Source organism: Giraffa tippelskirchi, chromosome 6, assembly GCF_054371585.1.
Source record: "Giraffa tippelskirchi isolate mGirTip1 chromosome 6, T2T-mGirTip1v1.2.pri, whole genome shotgun sequence".
NCBI classification, from domain to species: Eukaryota; Metazoa; Chordata; class Mammalia; order Artiodactyla; family Giraffidae; genus Giraffa; species Giraffa tippelskirchi.
The window spans coordinates 140,798,598-140,810,915 of record NC_137280.1 but is presented as its reverse complement, the minus strand read 5'-3'; the positions used below and the strand labels follow the sequence as shown (position 1 = coordinate 140,810,915).

Here is a 12,318-nt window from a genome sequence, read left to right as displayed (position 1 = left end):
CACAGTCCAGAGCAAGCTGGCCTTTCCAGCGAATCAAAGGATTCTCAGAGGGAAAAGTAGCTGAAAAGAAGATTTTATATTTTTTTCTTGGCTTTAGTTTTGGATACATGGAAATAGGTCCCATAATATTTCAAATCTGTGATTTATTAAACATGGCTTACCTAGATACTTCTCCTTGCAGGGCCCAGAATGAATCAAAATAAGGAAGTCTTGACCTCTGCCTTTAAATGGGGAGGGGCGATAGACAGGCTTGTGTGGAGCAAAGAACCAGCCACTGGGCTTTGTTTTGGGATAGAAGTATGAAGAAGTGCCCTGGGGACTCAAAGAAGGAAGAGAAGGATTCTAACTGGGAAAGGAGGACCAGGACGACTTCTCTCAATGATCCTTTAATTGGTTCTTCACGGATGAGAACATTTCATTGAGTAGAGTGAACGGGCAGGGAGAAAAACATTAGCAGAGATAATGGACTTATTAGAGCATTAAATCTTTGGTAATTATTTAAGAGTCTAGTTTAATTTAATGGAAGCAGGAAGCTAGGAGTCATCTTGGTTCTTAAAGGACTGATGAATGGGCTGAAGAATTTAAGATTTCTTTCCAGGGTCATAAGGAACCATTCATGTGTTTATAGTAGGGAATGGCTTTTTCAGCTCTGTTTTAGGAAAATTTGCTCTGCAAAAAGTGTTTCAGAGTGTTGGAGGGGAGTCAGCTTGGAGGCAGAGAGTCTCCCCAGGAGGTTCCTGCTGTTATTCAGACAAGAAAGGAGTGTCTCAACTAGAATGATGGCAGCAGTAACAGCAGAGAAGGAACAGAGTCAGAGCCATTAGGACTTGGAATTAAGAGGACATGGTGACTGGAGTAGGAAGGAAGGATGACTGATTCTCTGTAATTGGGAGATCTGTTGATGTGATGGCGTTCGCTTGTAAAGAGCCCCAGGAGGCTGAATGAAAATTATTTGGGTGATCTTGAGTTTGAGGTACCCCTGTAGGAAGTCTGCCCGTTAGACATGTGGGACTGGACAGACCTACAGATGCCTCGGTGGGGATTGGTGTGAGATGATTGGCATCTCCCTCTGATCAAATAATCATTCCTTGATGATTCACAGTGTAAGTGCTGAATAGGGATTTGCCACTATACTAAAACATTCATACATATTATCTCATAGGGGAGATATTGGTATAATTTTGGGAATCATTAATAACAAACAACAGTTATTGAGTGCCTCTTATAGTAAAGGGCTGGGTTTGATGCTTTCAGTGCATTATCTTATTGTGAGGCATTGTTCAGATGTGTAGGGAAGATTCTATTATTACATTCATTAAAAAGGAGAAGAAACTGAGGTCTGCAGAGCTTATGCATTTGCCAGAGCTGAAAATGTGACCATTCATGGTGAAGGACCTTCACTGTGCTGATGCCTGAAGTAATTTCTCCGTAGTGCCATGATGGTCCCAGATGCACCATATAGGATCAAAAAATTCTCCACCTGACTTGTGGGAGAAATTAGTGATGGAAGACTCAAAGAAAGACAAAAAAGGTGGTCTTCTCCCCTCTTCTCTCTTCCTTTGATTATATAAATGTAACCTACTAAGTATTCTGGGCAGCACAATGTTCACCTACCAGCTTGTAAACCTGACAAACATCCTATTTTAATAAATCACTTATTATGTATCACTTTTCAGCCTCTGGCTGAATTCTTTCTGTGCTGAGACATAAGGGACATGAGTTCCTTGGAGCCTCCAAAACACCACCTAGCAGTACTGATTCTGATACCATATGGTTGGAGGGTATACTAACCAGTATGCTTTCTCTTTCCTTCAGGTTAGTAGCATCATGCATCCTTGGGTAGCCATCCTGGGCCTCCTACTCCTTCTGCCAAGTAAGTGAACAGGTGGGCTATGCTTTGGAAGCCCCCTGCATTGGGAAGTGTAGGAGGTGTGTGTGTGTAGTGGAGGATGGTAGATCTTCTTTGGCTTTATGGAAGGTGATGGGGTTGTGTTAGACTCTTTGTGACCCCATGGACTACAGAGTCTATGGAATTCTCCAGGCCAAAATACTGGAGTGGGTAGCCATTCCCTTCTCCAGGGGATCTTCCCAACCTAGGGTTCAAACCCAGGTCTCCCGCACTGTAGGCGGATTTTTTAGCAGCTGAGCCACCAGGGAAGCCTGATGGGGTCAATAGTGAGCAAAGAATCAGATTGAAACCTTAAGCCAAAGAATTTGCTTAAATGCTAAGAATTACAAAATCTACGGGTAGGTGAACAAGGCATAATGTGGTACAGAATGGTTTATGCTGACATTTACATTTAAACCAAAAAAAATGGGTAGGTAGATAGTTCAGTATGCATGAACTACTCAAGTGTATGTAGGAAACAGTAACCATTGTTAACACGGTGTGGAAGGGTACAGGAAGAAGAAATAGGGATAGATGGAAAGGAGATAAATCCTTTATTGTACCATTTTGTGCTTTTTGATTATTTTTTACCATGTACAACTATTTCTTTAAAAAGAAAATATTTTAAGTTCCCTGGTTTTCAATGGTTAAGACTCTGATCTTCTAGTGAAGGGAGTATAGGTTCCATCTCTCATTGGGGAACTAAGATCCTACATGTCTGTGGCATGGCCAAATTAAAAAAAAAAAATTGAAAAGAAAATATTTTAATTCAAAACATTCTATGTAACTGGGGAACATTTTAGGAATAGATATACCCGAAATTTTAAAAAAATATCCAGAGGTGGAAATATGAGAAAAAGCATATTTAAAATTATACCTCTACAACTTAAAATTTTATAATTAGCATGTATTACCTTTGTAATCCAAAAAAGATATTAAGCAAAACTAAATATTAATGGAATTCCAGTGAAAATAAAACAGATTCTTATTTTATCTAACAATGAGTGCTTTATTCACAGAGCATTTCCCAGACTCACAGTCTAGTCTTAACTATGATTAGTTATTAAATCTCAGATTTGCTTTAAGGACTGCTGGGAATGCATTTGGCAATGCAGGGATTTATTAGCCACTGCCACAGGACAGTCTTCCTACCAGTTTGTTTTTAAGAGGCAAAATTTAATATTTGACTGACTATTCTCCAATTTTTTGGTTTCACCTGGCTAAGTGAACTGTGTTCCATTGCAGGGCTGTCATCAACTTATGAGAAAGGATCCCTGTTTGAATTTTTTGAATTAATCCTAACGCCCATGATAAGCCTCAGTTTCCCCAGGAAGTATTATAAACTCATTTTCTTAGAACTAATTTTTAAAGCATTTCCTTGGATTCTGCCTTCTAACCAGTGATGCTTTAAGTAAGCCACTAGCTTTTTTTCTTTTTCAAAAAAGAGAGAAATTGTCAGGTGACTTTATTTGCAATAGCCATTTAAAAAATTGCAATAGAAATCAAAATCAAAACTTTGAATGCAATAGAGTTTTTAAAACAGGTTTCAGTTGAGATGGTGATTGACTCTAGGGGAGAGGATAAGCCATGTTTATGTATCACCTATTTGCTAAGCAGCTACCTGTCAAATACAGGATGAAATGTACATACACTGATACATTACTGGAGTGTCATTTGTTTTAAACCTTTTGGAGAGGAATTTGATCATATTCACCATGAGACTGAATATATTTCAACCTTTTATTTTGATTCTTTCTCTTGGAAATCTATTAGGAAGTAATCCTGAATCATTTATATGGTGTTTCATCTTCAAATATATCTAGTCAATAATAACACTGCTAAAGAATATGTTAACATAGAAAAATGCTTATACTAAATTTTAAAAACTCAAGATATAGTCAGATAATATCAAACCACCCAAGGTATATATAAAGAAAAAATAAAATTAAAGTTAAAATATTGAGACCTCATCTCATGCTCTGGTTTCTCTTTGTTTACAGATGGTGTAATGTCATACCCACAGGTGACCGGGGTAACCGGTCAGTCTGTCAGGCTACCCTGCACCTATGATGGAGAAGTCACAACCATGTGCTGGGGCCAAGGGTCCTGTTCTTGGATGGGCTGTGGAAGTGACCTTATCTGGACTGATGGATACAAAGTCACTTTTCAGAAGGACAAACGTTATCAGCTAAAGGGAAATATTGCTGGAAGGGATGTGTCTTTGACCATAGAGGACACTCGTCTGTCTGACAGTGGCTTGTATTGTTGCCGTATTGAGAAGAGAGGGTGGTTCAATGACATAAAAATCATCCAGGAGTTGACTATAAACCCAGGTGAGTTTGTCTTCCTACTTTCTTTGATCATTTCCTGTTGGTTCCTGGAAATAAGTGTTTTCTGTTTGATATTAACTTTCTCTTCCTTTAATAGGGAAAGAAGAGGTTCCTATAATCTTATTTTCTAATAACTCTTCAACAGGATAACTTATATTTGTGTAGAATGAAGTGTTAACACTAACCTTGATTCAAGATCATAGGCGGGAAGATCTTCCCAGTCAGCAAACTATTTTCTAAAGTAGCACTTCAGAAGTGCTAGTTGGTTCATTAAAAAGCATTCACTGCTCTACACTGAGATATAGTGAACATTTTATGGAACTGAATTTATTTCACTTGAAGAACTGCCTTTTTCTCTGAGATTATGTCTTAGGAGAATTTTTAAATGTCTTTCCTAACATTTTAAGACTGGTAGAGAATTGCACACAAATAAAATAGGTATTACAATGTCCTGTCAAGTAGATGTATCATTTGGCTTGACAACTGTCAACTCAGTCTTGCAGCCTACACATTGTGTGAGCCAATATAGTTTCACCCCCTCCTTGCCCTGTCTTGAATTTTTTGAATCGTATTTCACACCATAACACTAAGTTGCTTGTTTAAAAATTAAAGTAGCTTTATTGCAGTTTGAAAATATTTGCATCTCAATAACTGTTCACTTGTGGCTTTTAAGAATTTTGTGAAACCCAAAAATCTGGGAAGATTATATTTTCCCATCTTGAGGTAGACACCCTAAGTTTTCTTAGCATTTGATAAAAGGAGTTCTTCAAGATTTCCTGGTTTCTGGTGCTCTTTCCTAGTGAGTGTTCTCCCACTTAAGTCATCTGTTGACAACAGAACCCAATAGTTGTGGCCTTCATAAGCTGTCTCTTTCTTAATTTAAATGAACTTGATATTAAAGTCTGGAGAAGGAAATGGCAACCCACTCCAATATTCTTGCCTGGAGAATCCCAGGGACGAAGGAGCCTGGTGGGCTGCCATCTATGGGGTCGCAGAGAGTCAGACATGACTGAAGCAACTTAGCAGCAGCAGCAGATATTACAGTCTCCCAACTTTTGTACATGGCTTGTGTCCTTGATGAAGGCAAATAAAATATGGTCAGCTCTGATGCAGGAAATAGCTGATTGTGGGGAACCTACATCTAGGAGTCAATTTAAGAAGCCAAAAAGGCTGGTGCTAGAGATACATGGGAGGAAGCAGCATGTGTAGAAGACATCATTTTTGGAGTCATGAAACTGTATGATTTCTCAGGATGAATGTTTTCCAAAAATGATATAGAAAAAATTAGTAGGGAAGTTTTGTAGTGCTTGCTTAGACATTCTTTAATAGGTGAATATTTACAAAATCACTGCTCTGTCCAGTGGGAAACAGGTATACGCTGCTCCTGCTGCTAAGTCGCTTCAGTCGTGTCTGACTCTGTGCGACCCCAAAGGCGGCAGCCCACCAGGCTCCTCTGTCCCTGGGATTCTCCAGGCAAGGATACTGGAGTGGGTTGCCATTTCCTTCTCCAAAACAGGTATATAACTGGGCCCAGTTGACTCTCTGCCTCCAGTCTGTTTTTTTGCAAAAGATTTTGCACTTTCCACAAAATGAGCTTACTTTTCAACCTTCTGTTAGGGCTCATCCCCAGTATCTTCTTCTACCCTTAGCTTCCTAGTTTCTTCCTCAGAAAGAATTTACCATCGAGGAAGACACATTAGTTAAACGAGCCAATTAGGTTTCCTCCTTGTTAGAGTCCTTTGATCAGAATTTTTTTTTTTTTTTTTTTGCTTCTTTCCTTTGTAGGTTTGATTTCAAGCTGAAAGGAGGAAACTGGATTGTCCACTCCATCAAAACCTCTGACTACACTGTTAGTCCAGGGTCAGCAAACCTTAGCCACCGACCAGATCAGATTATAAAATAAGTTAACTAATAGTTTTATAAATAAAGTTTTACTGGAGGACAGCCACACCCATTCATTTACATATTGTTTATAGCTGCTTTCACACTGACAGAAGTGAGCAATTACCACTGAGATCACAGGACCCCTAAAGCCTCAAATTTTACTAGTGTGTGGTATGTAATAGGCCCTCACAAAAAAAGTTTTTCTTCTTAAAGTCGAAAATTAACTAGTTTCCAAATTAAATTGACTTGAATCCCTCAAAGGAATTTTTATACCAATTGTTCCCATTTCAAGAGATTGAGGTTCTAATTTATGGTTATTAGAGTTGAAATTAAAGAATACTTTTTGTGGGCAAGCAAAATGTCTGGTGAGAAAAACAGTACACATTCTTGATTCAGTCCTACAATTTCTGCTTTTTGTGCTTAATCCTAGTTTCAGTTTTCTCTGGGTAGCTCTGAGGACTTCAGTAAGTGGTTTGGAATCCTACATTATTTCTGATTCTGGAAGTAGTCAGTGTTGTTACCTGTTGTTATTATTCCTTAGGCAGAAAGGAACCTTGAATGTCTACCTACCTTTTAATCAAATGCATAAGGCATCTGTGTTATCCAGCATCTGGTGTTTTTTTGTGTGTGTCTTACTTTTGTTTTAAAATGGGCTATAGTTGCTTTACAATGTGTTTCTTTCTGCTGTACAAAAAAGTGAGTCAGCTACATGTATACATATAGGCTTCCCTCTTGAACCTCCCTCCCACCCATACCCTTATCCCACCCCATTAGGTCACCACAGAGCACAAAGATAAGATCCCTGTGATACACAGCAGTTTCTCACTAGTCACCTATTTTACACATGGTATTGTATACATATCAATCTTAATCTCCCCAAAACATCACACCTCCAAACCCTCTCTGCATACACATGTCCAATCTCTATGTCTGCATCTCTATTCCTTCCCTGCAAATAGGTTCATCTGTACCATTTTTCTAGATTACACAAATGCATTAATTTATTTGTTTTTCTCTTTCTGATTTACTTCACTCTTTGTGACAGACTCTAGGTCTATCCACTTCTCTAAAAATGGCAATGGTGTGAATGAATCAGCATTTAGGTTGCAGGTCTGTTGGCAAGGTACCCCTAGGACTGACTGAACTGAATGCTGTTTATTTGGCAAGTATTCTGATTCTTGGGGACTACTATTTAGATCCTAGTCATCACCACTGGGAGGACAAAGACATTTTTCTTTTCCTCAGAGATGTTTATGAAGACACATAAACATGATGTGCATGATTGGTCTTTACAAAGTTCTTCAGTTCAAATCCCAAGTGTCATTTTTTTTTTTTGCCTATACCTCCCCAAACATAATAATTTCAATTCAGGTGTTTCCTTGTTGTAGCCATGTCTTCACTCCCACCTCAGTCATAGATTCTAGTTGACCAATGATGAGAACTCAGAGTTAATGTGAGATAAGTGCTGAGTTCCACCTGGGGACAGTCTCCTTGGTTGTGTTGGTGCACAGGTCCAGCACAAATCTCTTATTTCCTGCTGCTTGATGAATCCCTGCCTTCGTGTTGATTTCTAGCTCCACCTACAACAACAACGACCACCACTACTCCAACGACCACTACCACCACCACCACTACTCCAAGAACAACCAGCACTACAAGAAAGACAATCATTACTACTACTCCAACAACAACAACCACTATTCCAACAGCCACCACCATTGCTCCAACAACAATGACCACCACTACTCCAGCAACAATGATCACCTCTACTCTAGCAACAATGACCAGCATTGTTCCAACAACGACCACCACCGCTCCAATAACAATAACCACTACTAATCCAACAGTAATAACCACCACTAATCCAGCAACGAGTACCAGTACTCCAACAACAACAATGACTGCTCCTATAATGACCAGGACTACTCCAACAACAACAAGGGCCACTATTCCAACAACAGCAGCCACAGCTATTCCAACAACAATGATGACCACTACTGCAACAACAACCACAACACCATCAACAATGACCACCACTACTCCAACAATAATGACCACCGCTCTTCCAACAACAACAACCACAACTACTCCAACAACAAAAACCATCACTATTCCAATAACTACTCCAAAAACAACCACAATTTCTCCAACAACAATGACCACCACCTCTCCAACAATGACTGTGACTACACCAGTAATGACCAGGACTATTCCAACAACAGTGACCACCACTACTCTAACAACAACCACCACAACTATTCCAACAACATCAACCATGACTGCTCCAATAAAAATGACCATGACTACTCCAACAACAAACACCACCATGACTCCAGCAATGAACACAGCTACTCCAACAATGACCAAGACCACTCCAACAACAATGACTGACGCTATTCCAAAAACAAGTACCACTACTCCAATAATGACCAGGACTACTCCAACAACAAGGCCCACCACTATCCCAAAAACAATGACCACCCCCACTCCAACAATAAAGACCACTACTATTAGTCGAAGAGCAACCACCACCACTACTCCAGTAGCAGCCACCACTACTCCAACAATGACCACCACTGCTACTCCAGTAACAACAACCACCACTACTCTAACAACAACAATGAAGGTTCCCACTGCTTCAACAACAGTGAGGGCTTCTACCTCTGTTCTTCCAATGCAAGCACCCACAAAGGACCTACAGCCAGGTAAGCAGATATGCTTCTGAGCCCAGATACTTCAAAGGAGAGAATATAGACCATCAAGGGTACTGTGGTAAGGCAGAAGTACAATCTAGGGTAAGGATTATTAACGGGCCTCCAAATCTGGTGAGGGGAAACTATGGCTTTTTAACAACTTCTCAATGGAATTCGTTTGGAGCAAAAAAAAAAAAGCCAGATTACTGATCTTGGACATCTGTGGAAAATTTGGATTTGGCCCAGTTGAACAGAGACTTATGAGAAAAAATAGGGAATGCTAGAACAGTGTCAGGTGAATAAGATTCTGTCTAACAAAGAACTCTGGATAGAGACCATTTAATCCATTCTGAAGCCTAATCCAATACTTGAGGATAAGATTCCAGTGAAGTTAATATTTATTCTGTTTCCTTTGTTAGGAACCATGCTAACTACTTTACCAGTATTAAGTGACTTAATTTTTATGACAACCCTAGGTGTGATTCAATCCTATTTTATATTCCTGAAGATTGAGGCACAATATATAAGTACTGTGTTGACAGTCATATGAAATAAAAATAGTTGAGTCTAGATTGTCCCCATTAATTTGGATGTTGGGCCTTTGCTACCTTCTATTATGAACTTAGAGCTTATGTTTGGATGAATTTGTCCTTATTTGATGCCCTCATTAGAAAAGCCTTCATACTTTTGGGAAGTCTTTAGGGTAAAACTTGGATTTTAGAGTCATAAAAGTTTGTAAAAAAAAAATAGTTTTGTTCCAGGCAGCAAACGCACTAGAGCATCTGTTGATTTTCTTAGTGTTGATTTAGCTTCTTAATACTTTGTGCCTGCAGAAATAGATGGATTAGTGCTCCTGGTTTGGGGAACATGTATAATTTATGGCCTTTGTTTAAAGCAGAGGTTCAGAAGGAAAGTGTTGGTGTACATGTCTATGTGACCTCTTGGGGGATAAAATTTGTTGAGTCTTATATGTATCCTGATAGTTTCATAAAGAGTTTGAGTTCAGAGTTGAAATTTACAGTTTAGAAATGAGGTGAACACAGGAGCAGATACAGTGCAGGGACATTTATGTTTACATTCATTCCCTCTCTGTGCTAGTTGCCTAAAATATTACTATACTGGTTGAACGTGAAGTCATAGGAGCAGGGAAGAAAAGAAAGATGCCCACAAAGACCTAAACTAGGGAAAGAAGTTAAGCTCAAGAGGTCTTCTGCACAGATTTTTGTTGAATGAAAACTCTGATCACCTAACTTTCTTGTGTTGTCCTTTTTTTAGTTCCTAAAGAGAGCCACATATTCTTACAGATTTAAGCATTAGAGAAAAGCAAAACCAAATCAAAACAAGAAAACCACTGCCACCAAAAACAACCAAAATGAAAGAAATAAAGGGGAAAAAAAACCACAAAAAAAATACAAAAGACAGGTTAGAATAAGAGAAAAGATGATGTTGAAATGTGAAGTCCATGATAAGGAAGTGGAAAGAGGAATATCAATGAGAGGTAATAAGAAGAGCCCAGGTTTGGGAACTTTTGTCCAGCCAGCACCACTAACTTGCTCTAAAATTCTGTGTTGCTCTCAGAGGAAGGGATATAAAGATCTTATTAAGAGGCAAGTGGTCAACTCTGAAGGTCAGGCAAGATGTCTGGTAGAAAATAAAGAAGAGATTTCAAGAAAGGAAAAGGAAACATAGCCCTGAGAATTCTTAGTGAAGCTTTCTGGTGAGAAGTGGAAGATGAGTCAGATATCAGTCCTATGAAAGGAGTGACCAGAACACAACTGCAGAAGGAGCCAGGGTACCAGGAACACTGCTTTGAGGCTCACTACCAAGACTCAGACAGTGGGCAGTACTGTCTCATCCAATTCCTATCACCTCAAGGAATTGGATATTCTTAGTCTGTTTTCTGATTTGGTCAATGTGTTCATCTCCTTGGAAAGATGTAGATGGATGATTAAGAACATGAATAAGGTCAGGGAGTACAGATTGGGGTTCTTGTAAAGGGGTGAGGGTGGATTAGTGCCACCTCCAAGGCCATGCTCCACAAAATTGAAATGTCATTAGCATAAATCAAAGTTTAATTGGGTATCCTACTGGAGATGCACTGTTATAGGCTTTAGTGGGATTGTAGGCATACAACAAGTGAAATAAACCTATCTATTTATAACCTTTCCAAAGTGAAAGTGTTAGTTGCTCAGTCATGTCTGACTCTTTGCAACACCATGTACTGTAGCCCTCCAGGCTCAGGCTCCTCTGTCCATGGAATTCTGCAGTCAAGAATACTGGAGTGGGTAGCCATTCTCTTCTCCAGGGGATCTTCCCAACCCACGAATCAAACCTGGGTCTCCTGCATTACAGGCAGATTCTTTACTGTCTGAGCCACCAAGGAAGCCCCAAATTATTTTCTAGATCAGATTCATACATGGTAATGAAATACCTATATGGCAGTGTAATGCTTCAAGGCCATCTTGAATATTTCTCTAAGAGGGAGTCACAGGGTAATTCCTAATTTTAGTTTTGCATTTTATTTTTGTTGGGGGTAGAAAATATCTTCCACAAATTAAACACCATTCTTTCATTCTTGTCATTCCAGTACCTTCTTTATCTTCTCCAATGCAGAGAGCAGAAATCCAGGCTACCATTCCACATGACACAAATATAACTGGCTCACCATCACACTCTTGCTCAACAGGTAACTTCAGTTTCTTTTCTGAACACCTTTCACCATTTCAGGTCTGTTTCCTCATCTCTAAAATGGGATTAAGGAAATTGATGTAAGCATGGATAAAGGGCTCAGTATATGATAGATACTCAGTAAAAAGAGAATCTTGTATTTGACCTACAGTTTTGTATGCGATTCAAGACTATATGTTCTATATGACAAAAGAAATATTTCAAAACACTATGAAAATTTGTACAATCAAAACTCCATGGCAAAATATCATTTTATATTGGGGTTTTAGGTAGTGTAAGGTACACTGGCTTTGGGCTGATATAATGTATTTTCTAAAGCACTTTTGGATTAATGTCTGGGCATGCTGGCACAGGATTTTGATGCAACCTGTTTGATGTATCTTAGTACATTTCAGTTACACTTTGAATGTAAAACCAATGTAATTTCCATTTGTGAACAGGGTGGTTCTGCTCTTTAGATGTTCATATGTCCTCTGAGCACTGCTGGCCAGTTTCTTTGCTGCCATGAAATTACTAATTATCAACTTATAATAGTAATTTTTAATCTAGTTCTGAAAATGGGCCACTCTGACTCCTCTAAAATTGTAGGTAAACTTTCCTGGTACATGCATTTTTTCCACTGAGAAGGAAAAATGGGTTCATTTTCGAAGCTTCCGTGAAAAAAAGTGGTTTAAGAAGAACAACCTTATTTAATTAATGTTAGTAACTTGGTATAACTCTTGCAATGCCTACAGTATTTGGCCATATGATTATTCAACATTTCATTCATTATCAGATGGCATGTGAATGTATTTGTGCCTGCTGTGAAAATATTAGTGTTTTCTGTGAAAATTCA

The 12,318-nt window shown here is 38.9% G+C and overlaps 1 protein-coding gene across 1 annotated transcript in view; it reads left to right on the top strand.

Annotated features, from left to right (window-relative positions):
* The window catches only part of LOC145510103 (uncharacterized), a 54,626-nt gene that overhangs the window by 33,383 nt on the left and 8,925 nt on the right, over window positions 1-12,318 (top strand). The window contains exons 6-9 of the mRNA XM_081500442.1: window positions 1,816-1,873; window positions 3,889-4,221; window positions 7,677-8,807; window positions 11,383-11,481. Coding sequence (XP_081356568.1) covers window positions 1,816-1,873; window positions 3,889-4,221; window positions 7,677-8,807; window positions 11,383-11,481 — 1,621 coding nt within the window. The remainder of the gene's footprint in view (window positions 1-1,815; window positions 1,874-3,888; window positions 4,222-7,676; window positions 8,808-11,382; window positions 11,482-12,318) is intronic.